We start from the raw sequence: 17,905 nt of genomic DNA, 5'->3' as shown, positions 1-17,905 counted from the left end.
AGACCCGCGATCTTTTTAATTTTAAAGGCAAAGCCCCGCCGGCTAGGCCCCGCCCTGCCCTCCCCGAGCTCTCTGACCCACTCCCCTTCCCCACCGAGCCCCGTCAGCTGTTCCCCTTGGTCTCGGGTTCCCCGGATTCCTCGGCGGCGGCGGGGCTGGGGGTCTTCACGGTATCGTCTCCGGCAGGGGTGAGGGTCTGGGGGCTGCGCTCCTCCTTTGAGGTCAACCCGCCTGTTGCCTCCTGGTGACAGAAGGGGGAGTGGGTCAAGGACAGTGTGATCCTACCTCCGAGCCTTCCTTCGGGCTGTACCCTCCCCTCCCCACCCCAACCTTGGGCACTTGGCACACACCCTTCACCCCGGGGCCCTGATTGTTTTCTTCCCTTGCTGCTTTGAAGTTGTCATCCCTACCTTCGGTAGGGGCCCCTCGAGACTAGAGTCCAGGAGTGCGGCCTCGGTCAGCCCCGAGTCGTCATCCATGCTGATGAAGATGGCGGGGGTCTCACACTCAGGCCCCTCCTCCCGGAAATCTATGGTTTCCTCGGGCTGGGGAGGGCCTGGCCGGGTGGAGGAAGAGGAGGACGACGAGGAGGACGAGGGGGCTCCCACTCCTCCCGGCTTCAGCTTCTGTTCCTCCTCCAGCTGCCGCTTTAAGGCTTTCTCCTGGGCCAGCCGAAGGCCGATGAGGTCCTGAGGGGGCCGGGGGGCTGGGGCTGGGGCCAGGGCCAGGGGCTCCAGGTCGTCCTGGGGGTCGGGAAGGGCAAAGAGAAGCTCAGGGGAGGGGGGCGGCAGGTCACAGACTGTCAGGGGATGGTGGCAAAGAGCCAGAAGGCACCCTGAAGCAGACAGCAGGGTGGGCACAAGAAGTACGGGGCAACTGTTCCCCCACCTCCCATCCCTTTCGGCAGGAGCCTCTCCCAGACAGGTGTCTGGGGTGAGGAGAACAGGGTGGGCCTTGATGGCTTGGGGAGTGGGGGGCTGTGGGCCCTCACCTCTTCCAGGGGCCCCGCGGGCACTTCCTTGGCCTCTGGCTCCTGCTTGCCACTGGCCTCCAGGATGGTCATGATGGAGTTGGGGATGTGTGCTTGCTAGGGGAAGAGCAGGTTGGGGGCTCTACGGAGTGGTCGGACTCGAGACCCCAAGTGGACACCCCAGATCCCTGATCCCTGACCCTCTGTGGCAGTGCAGGGCTCCCCTCTCCCCACCCCCATCCACTCCTCCAGGACTGAACCCACGGGGCCACCCATCCCACACCCTGGGGTACCTGGTGGGGGGTGAAGGATCGGACGTGGGCCAGCAGGGGCTCCCGGAGCTCTGGGCACTTGTCAAAGACGGCACCCAGCTGCTGGGGTGGCAACTGCAGGATGACCTGGAAGCTCTGGGGCTTGGTGCGTTGACAGCACTTGATGAAGCCCTCCCACACCTTGGGATACTTCCACACCTGGACGGGGCAGGGAGGGAGCGCTCCTGAGGGGGTGTGCAGGTAGCCACCCCCCGAACCAGGAGAGAGACCTGACCAAGACGGGGCCCAAATCCCTACCAGGCAACAGATTGCTCTGGGCTACACGCCCCGCGACCTCTGGCCCTCCAGAAGACCTTGTGACTCTCTTTCTGATCCCAAGCGGCTCATGAGGGCCACTTAGGAAAAGAGGAGAGGGAAACGGGAGTGGCCCTATCAGGCAAGCACCATCTCATTTCACTTCCACAGCAGCCTGGAGGGGCAACACCGGCCCTGCTAGACAGATGAGGCCCAGGGAGGCGGAGGCACAGGGTACCGTGGGTACCGAGGGGGCAGGGCCGAGATTTGAACCCAGGGTCGTCTGAGTCTGCATTTTACCTGTGAGCCAGATGTTGCAAAGTGGCAACCTGTGGGCTGGATCTCGTCTGAGAGCTTATGAGTGGGGTTTGTTACTTACTTCCTCTTGGTATTTCTAAACACCCAGATTTCAAGCTTCTCTTGAAAAACGGGCCCATCTCTCAGCTCTAGTGTGCCTCCTGGCCGGGTGCAGAGCTAGTGGCAAGGGGCACTGTGCCTCTCCTGGGACGCGGGCCCCATGAAGCCTGCCAACTTCTCCCGCCACCCAATGGCCATCCTGGAGCTGAGTGAGCGCCCCCTGTTGGGCTGTCTCGTCTTGGCCCAGGCCAGGGAGGGCAAAGGGGCTGGCGGGCCTCCTGGAGCGTGCTCTCCTTCCGGCTCCCTCTGGGGGGCGGCAGGCAAGCTGGCCGGGAAAGCCTGGGGTTCTGCCCCCAATCTGTCTCCAGCGTGTCCTGCTGTGGTGTTCTGCCTGCAGGACTGGGGTGGTCAGGGGCGGGTTACCTGCTTCATGATGAGGCGAGACAGGATGTTCATGACGAACCCCCCCAGGCGGGGGTACATGGTCAGAGACTGGATGACGGTCCTCATGAGCAGCATGGGCAGGGGGCTCTGCTCCATCAGCTGCTGCATCACCACGGCCAGCACCTCCGACGTGTACACGTTCCGCTCCGCAAAGCACAGGTTGGTGGCTGCGAGGAGGCGGAAAGTGGGCCTGTCCTCTTTGCCCGCCTGCCCCCTGGGAGGTGGGAGCTCCCCCCCTCCCCCCCGCCCTGACAGAGCCCCATTATCTGCCCATGTTGAGTGGAGACCTAGCCTTCACTTCCTGAAGCTCCAGGCGAGAGGGACTTCCTCGCCCAGCAGGTCCCTGAGGGGATGTACTGTGGCCTAGTCCTTGGAAAGCCTGCGGTCTTGGTCCAAGGTTAAAGATATGTCCAGCTCCTGGGAGCCCCACGCTGGGCGGAGCGGGCAGACCTTGGCCCTTTTTCTCCAGGGACAACCCACGGGAAGGCTGAGGCAGGAAAGACAGGTTGCCAAAGCCTGGGGGCCCATTCTGGCTTGCCCTCCCCACCCCCACCAGAGTGGGAAGGCAGCTTTGACTTCCATAAGCCCCCTCATAGGAGAGATGCTCTCCACCAGCAGGCTGGCCTCGGGGCTGCCCACTCCCCATCCTGACCAGGGCATAGGGGTTTGTGCTGGTGCTGGAGGGATGCCAGGCCTGGGGCCACGTGGGAGGCACGGTCCACAGAAGAAGGGAGGAAGGAGCAAGAGGAGGAAGCCTGGGCATTCGAAGAGCTCTCCAGCTCCAGACCCAGTGTGGGGAAGGGCTCAAGGAGGGTGGGCACAGTCTGGGCATCCATGAAGGCAGGCAGGCTTTGGGGTCTGTTCCCTCAGGAGTGGGTTGTGGCACCCCAAAATCAGGATTGGCAGTGCTCTGATCCGTTGTGCTAAGGGGGAGACCCCAGGAACTGCCTCCGAACCCCTTCTTCCCCAAACACCACTTGCCATGTGAGTCTGTCAACCAGGAAGTCTTTATTGAGCCAGAAGAGAGGCCCCCAATCCTTGAGAGGCTAATGGAGAACAGGGGTGGGTGCCTATAAGGAATGAGGGGGCTCCTATAAGGAACAGGGGGAGGACGGAGGCATTACAGGAATGCAGGCAGGAAGGAGACTGGATGGGGACAGGGCAGGTATCTGGGCCAGAGGAGAGTGTAGAAGCCAGAGTGAACCTACCAGAAACCAAGAAAGCGCCTCCTCCTCCCTTCCAGGCAGTGGCTGGCTCCTGCCTGCTCTGCCTGAAAGGGTCCACAACCAACCCCCTGTCCTCTCCTCCCCCTCTGCTCCAGTCTCCTCCTGGGCCTCCCACCCAGCCCTCTAATCCACCCTCCATAGCAGCCTGAGGGGTTTTTAAAAAGCTTACTCTGAACCCCATGCCTCCCAGAAATCAAGCCCAATCTCCTACTGTGGGCCTATGAGACACTCTGTGGATGGGGCCCAGGCATGGTTTTCTTAATGCTTCCAGTCTGACCTCTCTTGACCGGGCCCCTTCCCCTAAACCACAAGATCTAATCAGCTTCATGTCTGTAGTTCCAGAACCACACCATGCCAGCACATCTCTTGGCCTCTGCAAATAGTCTTGCTTTCTCTGGGATCATCATCTCCCCGGCTACCTCACTCCTACTCCTCCTCCTGTGGTTTCAGTTTTGGTGTCCCCTTGGGGCTCCCGTCTCAGCCCTGCTCTCTGTGGGTTGTTATCGTCCGGGGATAGACTGAGTCCCTGAGGGAGGACCAAGGCTGTCTCCATCCCAGCACCGCCCAGCAAAGGGCTGAGCAGAGGTGCTCAGTGAGTTTTCTTAATTGCTGCACCAGGTCACCGGGGGCAGGTCCAGTTATAGAAAAACTCACCACAGAAAGAGGGTGGTTTAAAAGGGGTGTGAATGCCATGAAAGAATGCTTATCCTGGGGGGCTCAGTTGATTAAGTGACCGACTTCAGCTCAGGTTCATGATCTCACGGCTTGTGAGTTCGAGCCCCACATCGGGCTCTCTGCTGTCAGCATAGGCCCCGCTTCGGAACCTCTGTCCCCTACCCCTCTCTACCCCTCCCTTGCTCGTGCTCTCCGTCTCTTTCTCTCAAAAATAAGCATTTAAAAAGAGATAAATTTAAAAAGGCTAGGCCTTGAGGATCTCTCCAGGGACCTGGCCACTGTTCACTGGAGCAACCTACAGCCAGGTGTTCCCCCAGGGACTACATCTGGGTCTGTGAATGGAGTTATGGGGGTGGTGGGGTCTGTGAATCCCCTCAAATTGTACGCAAAACTGTGTGAGCGTACCGTCCTTGGGAGTGGGCCCAGAGCTTCCCTGACATCAAAGGGGCAACAGTGTGTAAAAAGGCCACTCCTAGGGGTGCCTGGCTGGCTCAGTCGCAGGAGCATGCGACCCTTCATCTCTGGGTTCTGAGTTTGAGCATCACGCTGGGTGTGGAGATTACTTAAGTAAGTAAGTAAATAAACAAACTTAAAAAATAAATAAATAAGAAGGCCACTTCTGGATGCTCAGTTTTGAGACCCTTTTCGCTAGAGGCCTTAGTGCCTCCTCAGTTGTGGTGTGGGTTTTAAATTTCCGTTAGCTCCTCTCTTGATCTAAAGGATTCTGACCGAACTTGCTGAGGAAGGGTAGGAAACAAGTAGTCTTCTAAGAAGCTACTTTAGGCCACACGTGAAACTAAGTGGCGAGGGGAAGACCCCCCTCCTTGCTCTTAAAGGAGACGGGTCAAAGGTGTCTTCTGAGGACAGCAGGCGACAGTAAGGGCTCCCACCTCCGTGGGAAAGCACGGCTTCTGGACCAGAAACCTCCCTCGGGGAGGAGCGGGGGTAGTGCTGAGGAGGGCTGAGGGACAGAAGGCTTCTAGGGAGGCGGCCCGAGACCCAGGGTGCACACGCACAGGTGGAACTGGCAGAGCCGGATTCCAGCTCGGGTCTACTGGACGTCAGCTCCTGTTACGTTCTATTACACCACTTAGCTGTGTGTGGCCCTGAGCAAGTTACTCAGTCTCTCCGGAACCTCCATTTCCTCGTCTATAACACGGACGTCAGCATACTCACCAGGTTAAGGGGCGGTGCACAGGGGCAGGCAGGCCCGTAGGGCACAGAGGACGCCCGGGCTCAGTGTAGGTGCTCACTAAACGGTGACAGCAGCCATTATGAAACTGCTGATTGTGGTGAGCCGGCCAGCTTGTCCCCAAGCCCCTGCCCTGGAGGCACATTCTCCTGCCTCAACCGGAGCCCAGGAGCCCAGACCGGACTCTGCACCTACTCCTCGTCCAACAAGTGCCCCGGTGCGCTCCATCTGCTCTGCTGGCCACACCTCTGCCCCTGCTCGGCTGAGGGCTCAGCTTCCTTCATTCCTCAGGCCAGGCCTGGGGAGGGAGGGGCTCCCCACCTTTCTTGAGGGCTACTCTGTGCCAGCGCATAGTAGATAAGCCAGTTCCTTGGATGGAGGGAGGGAGGGAGGAGGGAGAGGAGGAGGGAGGAAAAGGGAGGAGGGTGGGTATCCAGAGCTGAGATGGGGTTGCAGGTGGCACAATCTCCAACTTGGCAGATTCCAGCGGGGACATGTGGGTGACTGAGGTTCTTCCCTGGGTCCACAGCAGCCAGGCCACTTGGGGGGGGAATGGGGGGAGCGCCTCACCTTTGATGATGGACTTCATGTCACACTTCACCGAGTCAATGTTGTGCAACGCAATAAGCAGCTCTCCAGGGTTCAGCGGGGACAAGGCCGAGTTCCCTTCACCTGCAGCGGGCGGGGGCGGGAAGGGAAAGGAGACAGTGCGGAAGCCTAAGTGAAGAGCTGTGTCTGTGCTCCCCAGATCAGGGTAGTGGCGAATGAGGATGAGGCGCCCTCTTCTTCGATGGGACTGGGAGGACAGAGGGCTGGAGCAGGGGAAGAAAGACGAACTAAATGCCACCCCTTCTGGGAAGCCCTCCTTCACAGCCGGAGGCCTTTATCTTGCTCTCCTCCCCTTGACGGGTTCCTTCCCTCCTTAAGACAACATCTGATGTGGTCCAGCAGTTTCTCTCCCTCCTCCCTGGGCTGTGCACGCAGCAGGGCAGGACCCCAGCACAGCACAGATGTGGGCATTCACTGGACAGGCCGAGCCAGGCCGGGCCGGGCAGTGGGCTTGCTAACAGAGCTCCGAGACGGCGCTGTGGGGAGGCACCAGGGCAGACGGCACTCTGCCAGTGCTGTGCTGAGGGTCCCAGGCGCTCTTGTGTGTGGGTTTTAAATCTCCGTGTTATGTGTGCACCAGACAGCCTCCACGCCGGCCACGGGGGTGAGGGGAGAGGAGGTCATCCTTCAACACCGGGTAGCTTCTCTATCTTGGGGTTCTACTTCATTGCTTTCTGACCACGTCCACGACGTCACCTACCGTGCTGGGTGCCCAGCAGGCGGTTGAAGACCTCTTTCACCACAATGGGGTTGAGTTTGATGAGCTTTGGCAGGGCCTGGATCACTTCTTTCTGCAGGCGGAGGGCAGGGGAGGCAGGTCAGACTGTACCCCCATCCCAAATGCTCACTCTGGGGAAGTGAGGAGATGCTCTGGCCTCATCATGCCCCGACGCTTCCCTCCTCTTGCTCCCTCTCTCGCCTGGAGCTGAGCTTTGTCTCCAAGTCACTGGGCCTGACTCAGCCCCAGTTCATCGCTCCCCATCTGAGCCCTCCTTGTGTCACATGCCCTGAGGCCCCCTGCAAGCGGACAGTGTGGTCATCATCTCTTTACACACGAGACGACTGAGGCTTGCTAGGGCCTCACAGCCTGTCAGGAGTAAGACCCAAGCAGGGGAAGCACATACGTGCTGTGTCTGCAGTTTCATTTAGGCCTGGAGACAGTCTGTGTGTGTGTGTGTGTGTGTGTGTGTGTGTGTGTGTGTGACTGCGATCCTCACTTGACAGAAGGAGACCAAAGTGCAGAGAAGGGGGTGGCTTGCTAAAGGTCACAGAGGATGAAGCAGAGACTGACCCCTAGTCTGATGAGCCCTGGGATGGGCCCACAAGCATCTGACTGGTGGTGCCTGCCTCCCCACCATCCCTGCCCTGCCATGTCTTCATCTGTGGGGGCATCCGGGGACACCCTGCTCCGTACCTTCTCCAGTCCATTGAGCACAGGGATGAGGAAGCGGACATCTGGCAATCGCTTGTGGTAGAGATCCCGGACCCGCTTCACCAGCTCCGGGGAGGGCGGGACTGTGGGCAAAAGCAGCAGGAGCACAGACGGGGTGGGGGTGAGCACCGAGGGGAAGGTGAAATGACGGCGGCTGTGTGCGAGGGGAGGGGAGGGCCAACTACACATCAGAGCGGGAACCTCTGGCCCTCGGTTTTTCAAATGCATTTGGCAATATACCCCGCAGCTCTGATCCTCAGGTCTTGGGAAGGGGAAGTAGGGAGGGTCTAGGGCACGGAGGAAAAGGATGAAAGGTGGGGGTCCTGGGGGCACCTTTGTCCGTGAGGCTGTGCAGACATCGTGTGACCAGTGTCTCTGCCCCCTTGGGACAGTTTTCTACCAGCAGGAGCAGCTCTGGTGAGTTCATGCCCATTCCTCGGATCTACAGGGAGAGAGAGGGAGAGCAGGCTGGGGAAGGAGCTGGGTGATGTGGGGAGGGTGAGGGGGCCCAGGAGAGCTCAGGGCAGACCCAGGCGTCAGAGGCAGGGTGGCTGGGGGGATGACAGGACTCTGGGGCAAGAACTGGGGACAGAGAGATCTGAAAAGTTCTCATCACCAGAGAAAAAACTGTATGAGCTGATGTTAACTGAACTGTGGTAATCATCACTTTGCAACACACAAAAACACACCAAAGCACCATTTTACACCTCAGGCTAACACAATGCTCTGCGTCAATTTTACCTCAGTGAACCTGGGGGGGAAAAGAAGCCTTGAAGAACTGGGGGGAATGTGGGGAAGGTGGGGAGGGGGCAGGGCGGCAGCATCCGGGCTGCGTCTACCCCCATCTCACAGGGCACAGACTTGCCGCAGCCCCCACGCCTTCGCCAGTGCCGGCTGCCTAGTCAGCAGGCCCGGCCCTTTCTCCCCGTCGCCTCTGACCTAACCCGCCCTCTAATGCCCAACCCGCTCTCTGATTCCTTGGTGAAGACTTTGCAGGCTTTTAAAGGCATCGGTGACTGCCAGTGCCCGGGCGCGGCAGCTGGCTCAGATCGGGGCTCCGTCTGCAGCCCGCCCCACTCCAGAAGCAACGAATGCAGAGAACGCGGGGCCCGGCTTCAAGGGCTCACGCCTTCCTCTGCCAATAAATGTTCATAGTCATCCGGGAACCAGCAGTCTTTGCCCTCCAGGAGCTCACAGTCTGGTGGGCTCACCGTGAAAACAGGGAGAAGGATCTGCTTCTTCCGAGCAAACCACTATTATCCCCATGCTACAGGTGAGGACACCGCTGAATCTGAGCGGCAGCTATTTGGGAATTAGCATTACTGTACTCCCTCCTTTTGTTTATGTTAGAAATTTTCCATAATAATAAAAAAAACGATCAGGGACAGACATATACAAAAAAGTGGTTTCAAATCCAGCGGCAAATTGGAAGGACAGATGCTCTGAATTGCTTCTTGGGTGGGTGGCTGAGTGGCTTGGAAGAGAGGAGCAGGAGGGACTGTGTAACGACAACTAAAGACTGCCGTAGGCAAGGCAGGGGAAGGCCAGTTCATAAATGATAACAGTGCCACAGATGTCTGCGTGCATGAGGTCACGGAATCCCTGCAGCAGCAAACCTGGGGGACTGAATTATCCTCGCTAATTTTACCGAAGAGGTGTCAGCCTGTTCAGGGGGAAAGTGAGAGGCAGAATGTGAATCCAGGTCTGTCAAACTCCAGGCCGGTAACTGCGGGGCTACCCTGTTGTCCTTTCACTGGCAGCTGGCGCACGTGGGCCACCCCTAAGCTACAGGGCCACTCGGCCCGGAGTGGCGACCACTAGTGCCCAGCACACGCCGAGGTGGAGATACCAAGGGAAGGGCTGGGCGTGGGGCTGGGCCCTGCCCATGAGTGGGCAGAGCCTGGTGAGCTCAGGGGCCTCACCGGCTGCTCGATGACCCTCAGCACCGTCCGCTTGATGTCAGCGATGGCCTCAGTGTACACGGCGGCCAGTTCGTGGATCAGCTTGTGGTTCTGAGGCAGGAGAGCCAGGTAGAGGTACAGACACTGCTTTACTGTCTCCTCGGTCCAGGGCGCTGCCACCTCTGATAGGGCAGGGGGGCGGGGATCAGGGACCATTCTCCTCCCAACCACCTCCCGCCCTCAGTGTCTGTCCCTTCTTGGCGGGGGAGGGGGCGGCAGGCACAGAAGGGAGGTGGGCCTGGGAAGCAAACTGTTCTAGGGCAGGAAGTCAATCATCAGGGAAATGGGGTGGGACCAGGACTGCTCCCCTTTGAGAAACCTCTGCACCGGAAGTCCCACCTCGGCTCTGACCATCAACCCACCGGGGAGCCAGAGGGATCTTTCCAAAGTGAAGTTCCGACCCTGTCCTCCTGCTCAGCGCTCCCAGGACAAGTCCCCAGCGCCTCACCTTGCCCTACCCGCAGGATGCTGTTTGGGGCAGCCCCTGCCCCTGGGCTCTGGCCATATCCTACTTCTGACAGTCCCTCAGAGCCCCAAGTCACTTTGCACACATCACTCCTTTGCGTCTAACTCTGCTGTCCAACTCCTCTCTCTATCTCATGCTCCGGGCCTCAAGCAACAGTGTCTCTGCTAATAAGTCCTCAGGGCACCTGGGCTGTGCCAGGGCCCCTATTCTCCCAGAAGGTCCTGTGCTTCCTGTCACAACCTGAACCTTCCACTTTTTAAATTTAAGCATGGGCACCTGGGTGGCTCAGTCGGTTAAGCATCTGACTCTTGGTTTCAGCCCAGATCATGATGTCATGGTTCATGAGATTGAGCCCCACATCGGGCTCTGCACAGACAGTGCAGAGCCTCCTTGGGACTCTCTCCCCCTCTCTCTGCCCGCCGCCCCCCCCCCCCACTTATGCTTGTGCTTTCAAAATAAACAAACTTAATTTTTTTTTTTTTTTTAATTTTAAGTAAGCTCTATGCTCTTCATGGGGCTTCAACTCACAACTCCTAGATCAAGAGTCTCATGCTCCACTGACTGATCCACCCAGGCACCCCTGAACCTTCCAGTTTAATGGTCCAAGGGCCTGGGTCTCCCCATCTGTAATTCTGGGGGACCCAGGGCTTTGCTGAAGGAACAGGCCTGTGATGACCTGTCTGGCCCTTCCCAGAGCACCATCACAGGCTAGCTCTCCTTGTCTTCTGACTCTCAGCCCAACCACTCCCTGCTCCAGGATGCTCTCCCTGACCCCTGGCTGGGGTCAGACGCCCCTCTTCCCGCAGCCCCTAGGCCTGCTCGTTCTGGCTCTTATTGCCTGGCTCTCTTCCCTAGCAGGCTGAACAGCGCTCAGTTTCCATCCGGTTCTATTCCCAGGGCCCAGCCTGGAGCCTGGGGTTCGGCAGGTTCTCAACACGCATCTGATGAGCTGCAGCAAACCTGTGTCCTTGTCAGCTCCAAACAGCACAGATGGCGGGTTGGGGTGGACCAGGAGTTGCAGGTAGTTGAGGGCAAATTTCTCCACATACTCTCGCAGCTGCTCCTTTTCGTACATGCGCTTGATGAACAGCAGGGCCTGGGAACGCACCTGAGACAGTGGGGGCAAGACGGTGGAGGGGGGAGACCGCTGTACTGAGCCCGGAAGTACCGGTGGGAAACAAGTCCAAGACCGAGAAAGGCCTCGACTCCCTGAGTCACCTGTGCCCCAGGCTGCTCACCGGCTTGGGAGAGAGGTTTCCTGGCCCGGTCAGGGCCCTGTATCACCTCTCCATCTCCCTGCCCGCCCCCTCTTTTACCATTTCTTGTCTTGCTTGCTACATTCCAACCAGAATGAGCTTTCCTTAGTTCCTCAAAAGTGACAGCATTCTCCCCGGCTTTGAGACTTGGCACTAAAGGTCCCTGCTGCCCAGAATGCCCTGAGGACAGGGACTATTCTTGGGCCCTGCTCTGTGCCCAGCAGTACTGAAAGGCCAAGCCAGAGTCTCCAGTGAGGGTCTGCTGAATGAATGGACACACGACACCAGGAAAGGAATTGGAAAACACTAGATAGGGCAGGGATGAGTCAAGAGCCCTCTCAATCACATGCATGCACGCACCTTGTCTCCTCTGTTCAGTTACACCCATCTACTTAGATTCCAGGTCTTGGCTTACCCGCTGCCTCCCCCAGAAGCCTTAGCCCCTGCCCCTGCCTGTCCCCCATCAGGTAGGCCAGGCCCCGCCCCAGGGCTCCCACAGCTGCATTTGCTGCTCTAATGCCACTCGACTCCAAGAGCTCTCCGTGTCCTCCCTGCGTGCTGACAGGCCACACGGCTCCTCTCCTGTCAGCTCCCCAACCAGGTCCCAGCACAGCAGCAGGCCTTAAAAGGGGCTCCCCAACACACGTGGCGTGAGGAGGGAGAATGGACCCCTCCTGGGAGGGTGTGTATATACGTGTATAGATCTACGCGGTTTCGTGCCACCAAAAATCAAAAACTAAGCGCCACTGACACACTACTGCAGGAAGGGCAACAGGCCCAGACAGGACTTCCAGGGGGAAGGTGGAAGAGGCTGGGCAAGTTCCTCAGGACACGGGAAAGGCTGAGTGTAGCCCAGCTCAGGGTGGCGGGGATCACCTTGTCCTTCTCGTGGGAGCTGAGGTCTAGCAGAACATGCAGGTACTGGAACTGGCGGGACGGGCGCTTGAAGATCAGGTCTCGAAGAGTAGACATGCCCAGGTAAGTGCGACTCTGTGGCAGGAAGGAGGGAAACCGGCAAGGGGGATTTCTCCCTTGCCTCCCTCCAGATCTAATACTGGGCAAGAAAGGACCTGCCCCCTCACAGCATCCCCTGACACTAGGTCTAGGCCATGTGCCTCCTCTCTTCAGGTCCCCGTCCCTCCGCAGGGTCCCTGCATGCATCTATCTAGGTGCTAGGGGCTGAGGGAGATCTGCCGCCTGTCCTCACCTCATCCTCACAGTACTTGCGAATCACCTCCAGGGCGCTCTCAGTGATCAGCGGTGCCTCTAGCACAACCTTGGTGAAGATCCTGCCAGAGAGGAAGGGAGGGGGAGTGGCTGCAGACAAGCTTCCCAGTCCTGCTGGAGCTGAGCCGGCAGGGCTGCTCCTCACATACAGCTCGTTCAACCCCCTGGTTACAGAGTTTTGGAGGTAAACGGAGCAGGATTCAAAAGCTGCCGGCCGGGCGACTTACCTCTCTGAAACTCAGCTTCTCCCCTCTGTCAAACAAGGATTTCTAACGTTACTCATTTGCTACAGTAATGGAAGGGAATGATGGGGAGTGGGGAGGGGTACTGCCTTTCAGACGTGGTGGCCAAAAGTGGCTGCTTTGAAGTGACCCTGATTTGACACTGGGGGTGGGGGTGGGGAGAAAGAGCCAGCCATGCCAAGACTTGGGGGATAGCATTCCAGGTACAGAAGCAGAAACTGCTAAGCCCTGCACTCGGCATGTTCAAAGATCAGAAACAGAAGGCCAGTGTAGCTAAGGTTTGGGGGCCGTGAGGAAGAGGGCAGAAAAAGAAGGTAAAGAGGTTGGTAGGAACGGGATTACGCAGGTCTCATAGGGCATAGAAAAAAGGCTGCATTTTACCCCAAGAACAACGGAGAATCATGGAGGGTTTTAGTGGGTAAATAACAAGATAGTATTTACATTATAAAATGGCACCCAGGCCGCCGTGTGGAGAATGGATAGATAAGCAGGAGGTCGAGGACAAGGAGGAAGCTACAGAAGCAATTCAGGCGAGAGACGGGGCTGGAGAGGTCAACCTGCGATACAAGCCCACGAGGCAGGCGCTGTTATTTATGAAAATGGAGGCCCAGAGGGGGAGTGACACCGATCACTTAGAGGGCAAGCAGCAGAGCCGGGAACAAGCCCGGGGAGTGTGCCCCAGAGCCCACACTGCATCTGCCTCGTACACGCCTCCAGAAGGTAAGGAGACAAGGGAGTCTCGGGATGGATACGCGGACTTGGGTGGTAAAGAGGGAGGTGATCAGAAACCAGAAAAGGCAGGACACAGGAGAGCGCAGGGCTGTCTCCCTCACCCATCCTTCTGGTCTGGCTTCTCCTGCAGGCCGGAGAGCAGGCGGATAAGGCAGTCCTCGTACTTGTCCAGGGTGCCCGAGGCACCAGCTGCCAGGTAGGCATTGTACTCCTGGTAGAGCCAAGCGAAGGCCAAGTCCAGGCGGGCCCGCACATCCTCCAGGATGAAGGACAAGACCTCGGCCTTCAGGCCCGAGTCAAACTGTGTCACCAGACTGGCCAGGATCTTTATGCGCACCTGACAGGAGAGCGGGTGTAGGTGTTGGCGTGCGGGTGGGCGATCCCAGATACCTTGTGATCGTGTCTTGTGACTCTTCCTGCTCAGGGATGCCCGGTGCAGACCCAGTGTTAAGTGAGGAAGGCCAGCTGAAGAACCTCATACCCCCATAGGTCTCATTTGTGTGGGAGGAAAAACAAGGCAGGGGTGGGGGTGGGGGTGGGGGTGGGGGTGGGGGGGATCAATCATCATAGAATAAAACTGAGTTTGTAAAAGTAGTATCTACATACTTAAGGAAACAGAAAGAGATCCTAAAGGCTTCCCTTAATTTGTACATGGTCACCTCTGAGGACGGGAGACTGGAGGCAGGTCGGGGAGCCAGGGAAGACTGACATGGTACCTCTATGGCCCGGAAATTTTTTGTTTTTAACAGAGAAAGTACTCTTACATACTTCTTGGTTATTTAAAATTAAACTTAAAGAAATGGGAAAAAAGTCGCCTGGCTGAGGTTACAACGCCAGCAAGTGGCAGAATCAGCACTTAGACCAGGTCTGTCTGAACCTGAGAGGAATTAACACTATTAACCACCAGGAAGAAAGCACACGGCGGCAGCCCTCACTTGCAGGGCTCTCCGCGCAGCCACCCTGTGCTGGGCGAGAGCCGTGCGCGTCCGTGCGTTTCTTCCTCATCACTGGTGCGGCTGCTGCCGCCACCTCCACCTTAAGGAGGGGGACAGAAGCGAGGCACGGAGGGCTGGCGGGCAGCACAGGTGGGACCCGGAGCCAGGGAGGTTTGGGTCTAAGGCTGTGTCTTTCTCGGGATATGAGGCGAGCTGGTGGGGGGAGGGCCGGGAAGAATGGGCTGGGGGGACCGGGGCACACCTGGGCCGCCCCGCTGCAGGCCACGGCCTTCTCTGCCCGGAGGATCCGCTTCACGGCGCCCAGCTTCATAGCCTCAACCTGGGCGTCGGTCAGGGGCTTGAGCACATCGCTCAGACGGAAGATTTTCTTGCGCCCACCAGCGCCCGCCAGCCTACATGGGGAGCAGGGACACGGACACGGTGACTCAAACAGCCTTTCTGGAGCAGAGGCCCACCAGGGGCCATACGGAGACCACCCTCCCCGTCCCAGCTCCCACCGCGCCGCCCCTCTAACTGTCCCGTGACTCAGCCACGGCAGGGCACAGGGGAAGGAGAAAGGAGGAGGGTGCCATTTTGTCTTTGTAAAGCATGTAAAGGGAATGCTTATAGGAGGAGGCAAGGTGGGAGTGCAGATCTGAACGAGGCAAGGGGACAGGACGCACAAATACCTGGAGGATGAGCTTTCTAGGTAGAGAGAACAGAAAGCGCCAAGGCTGGAAGCTTCCAGTGGGGACCTACCTGCCTGGCTGTTCAAGAGGCAGGTGTGACTGCAGGAGGGAGTGCGGGGAAGGGAGGGCTGGGAGGGAGGACCAGGAAGCAAATCATGGTTGGGGATGGGCAGGGACTGGTTGGATTTTGTGGTCTGTAAGGGGGATAACAATGAGGAGGAGAACAACCACCAGCAGCACTTACTACCTGTTAGGAATCAGGCTAAATACTTTTTATCAAATTCCCTTCCAACCTCAAGAGTCACCTCATTTAATGATCAAACTATCACTGTGAACCCACCTAATTCTCCCTTGATCCTCAGAGAGAGATACTACCATCCCAACTTTAGACCTAAGTAAGGGGGCATTTTTACGTAAAAGAAAATGACAGGTAAGGCTTGGTGGCCATGGCATTGACTCTGGGATCAGACAGATCTTCCTCCAGCCCCACCACTTTATCTGTCGCTGTCTCTAACACGTGCACACACACAGGTGCATGCGCGCACCAAGAACCAGGCCCTCAGTCCTGCACCTGCACCTACCAGGGAACTCACCGGGGCTGTGTGACAGGGATGATGGGCTCTGGCCTCCTCTTGGCCTGGGGCGCCTCCTCCTCCAGAGTAGACATGGAGCTCAGGGAGCCCACCACTGAGATGGCCTGGCCCTGGGCCGACAGGCGTCGCTTAATCAGGACACTCTCTGGCTTCACCACCTTCTCCTCCTTGGGCTCCTCCTTGCACTGTTTGGTCTGCTCCACACCTGAGAGGGAGGTAAGCAAACGGGCTCCAGGACTGTCACACCCACCTGCTCCCATCCAAGGACCTCCCGTGTGCTGGGCTCTGTTTGAAGCCTCGTATACACGAAAGTCGCGTAAATCTGCAAAACACCATTCTGGAACAGGCATGCTTTTCATCCCCGTTTGGCAATACAACCAAGGCTCAAAGTAGAAATGCCATTTACTGCTGGTGAGAGTATCAAATGGCACAGCCCCTGTGGAACACTGATGGGCACCGTCTAGTAACACCGAACATACCCTAACCTATGACCCAACAATTCCACCCCTTAGTGTATATACTCAAGGAAAATGAGGGCGTGTGTATACCAAAACACTTACACACACCAACTACACTCAAGCACACAAAAAAGACCCAACCACCCCCGCAAACCCAACCGACCGGCCAAAAACACTCGCACACATTTGTACAGCTTCACTCGCAGCGGTCAAAAACTGGACACAAGCCACAGGCCCATAAACAAATGATGGCCTAGTCACAGAAGGAAATACTATTGAGCGATACAAATAAACCACTGGGTCACATGAAAACACGGGCACATCTCAAAAACTTATGTCGAGCAGGAGCCAGACTCTCTATGATCCCATTTTATATGAAATTCAGGACTAGGAAAAATTAATCTATGGAGAGAGGAATCAGAAGAGCGGTCATCTGGGGCACCCGGGTGACACAGCCGGTCGAGCGTCCGACTCTTGATCTTGGCTCAGGTCATGATCTCATGAGTCGGGAGTTCGAGCCCCACATCAGGCTCTGCACTGACAGCGCGGAGCCTGCTTGGGATTCTGTCTCTCCCTCTCTCTCTGCCCCTCCCCTGCTTGTGCTCTCAAGTAAATAAACTTAAAAAAAAAAAAAAAATGGTGATCATCTCAGGAAGTGGGATGCCGTGAGTGCGACAGGTAGGAGCAAGAAGGAATGTTCTGGAGTGGTGGAAATGGTCTATATCTCTATCTGGATGGTGACTACGTTGCTGTGCTCTCTTTACGAAAATTCACTAAGATGTACAGTTCAGAGTTGTGTCTCTCTACATAGTTTATAGCTCAAAAGTACTGTAAATGGAAAACACCTGAATCTCAGAGAGGTTAAGTAACTTGACCAAAGTTATACAGCTATTAAGTGGCTGAGGCAGTCTGGTTCAACACAGACCTCACACCAAAGTCTGTTGGATTCAAAGCCCAGGGACTGAAAATATCAAGCACTCAAGGTATCTAGGGGACTTGTAATTATTTACCCCTAACATCTCCCGTGTGTGTCATTTGTACCACCAGGAAGAGGTGCTCCTCCAGTAAGCAGAAGCCAGCGGCCACGGGGCCAAGCCCTGTCCAGGTCAGCTCCACGTGACACTCACCTGGCCCCAGTCCCGCAGCCGTCATCTGTGTGGCCATGAGCCGAGCCAGGTGCTTGATCTGGGCTTCGGTGCCTGCTGACTCCACGGGGGTATAGATGGCTTGGAAGGAGGCGGGCATGGCCTCGGGCAGGTACACCATGCTGATGAGGACCTGCAGGATGCCCAGGGAGAGGAGTCCTTCCTTACTCACTGACTCGACAAACACCTGTTCCAGGCCCAGGCCCAGGCTGGGCAGAGGACGGTGACTAAGACAGTCCCGGGCCGGGTCTCACGGGGCTCAGACTCCTGGGTAAGTCAGACAGAAAATGAGCAATGCTGCAGCATGGTGCCCGAGAGGGGCAAGTAGAGGGTGCCAGGGGCAGCTTTGGCTCCCCGGGGAAGTGGCACCTAGACTGAGATCTGAGAGGAGGGCAAGCTTCAGACTGGTATACTGTGACATCTCACAGTGGGAGGGGGTGCGTATTCCGGGTATAGGAACAGCATGGGGGCGCTAAGGAGCAGCAGAATCCTGCCAAGAGCCCGGAAGTTCTGTGAAGAGTGTCCTGTGAACCAGAAATGGACTTTACAAAAATCCACTGGGGAGCCTGGGTGGCTCAGATGATTAAACGTCCCACTCTAGATTTCAGCTCAGGTCATGATCTCATGGTGTGTGAGTTCCAGCCCCACATCAGGCTCTCCGCTGACAGCACAGAACCTGCTTGGGATTCTCCATCTCCCTCTCTCTCTGCCCATCACCCATGTACGCATG

General features: G+C 57.4%; 1 protein-coding gene across 6 annotated transcripts in view; it reads right to left on the bottom strand.

Annotated features, from left to right (window-relative positions):
- Window position 1: 1 nt before the first annotated feature.
- The window catches only part of SYMPK (symplekin), a 35,455-nt gene continuing 17,551 nt past the window's right edge, over window positions 2-17,905 (bottom strand). For all 6 annotated transcript variants that reach the window (XM_043600448.1, XM_043600450.1, XM_043600449.1 and 3 more), the window contains 17 exons: window positions 17,158-17,308; window positions 15,573-15,777; window positions 14,553-14,703; window positions 13,457-13,692; window positions 12,362-12,443; window positions 12,031-12,144; window positions 10,859-11,006; window positions 9,394-9,554; window positions 7,805-7,913; window positions 7,454-7,554; window positions 6,740-6,830; window positions 6,001-6,102; window positions 2,317-2,504; window positions 1,264-1,440; window positions 992-1,087; window positions 411-743; window positions 2-241 (listed from right to left, as the gene is read on the bottom strand). In XM_043600448.1, the coding sequence (XP_043456383.1) occupies window positions 104-241; window positions 411-743; window positions 992-1,087; window positions 1,264-1,440; window positions 2,317-2,504; window positions 6,001-6,102; window positions 6,740-6,830; window positions 7,454-7,554; window positions 7,805-7,913; window positions 9,394-9,554; window positions 10,859-11,006; window positions 12,031-12,144; window positions 12,362-12,443; window positions 13,457-13,692; window positions 14,553-14,703; window positions 15,573-15,777; window positions 17,158-17,308 (2,583 nt within the window). In that variant the 3' untranslated portion in view covers window positions 2-103. The remainder of the gene's footprint in view (window positions 242-410; window positions 744-991; window positions 1,088-1,263; window positions 1,441-2,316; window positions 2,505-6,000; window positions 6,103-6,739; window positions 6,831-7,453; window positions 7,555-7,804; window positions 7,914-9,393; window positions 9,555-10,858; window positions 11,007-12,030; window positions 12,145-12,361; window positions 12,444-13,456; window positions 13,693-14,552; window positions 14,704-15,572; window positions 15,778-17,157; window positions 17,309-17,905) is intronic.

The sequence above is a fragment of the Prionailurus bengalensis genome, chromosome E2, assembly GCF_016509475.1.
Source record: "Prionailurus bengalensis isolate Pbe53 chromosome E2, Fcat_Pben_1.1_paternal_pri, whole genome shotgun sequence".
In the NCBI taxonomy this organism is placed as follows: domain Eukaryota; kingdom Metazoa; phylum Chordata; class Mammalia; order Carnivora; family Felidae; genus Prionailurus; species Prionailurus bengalensis.
Note: the sequence above shows the minus strand (reverse complement) of the source record. Positions and strands in the feature narration are given on the sequence as shown.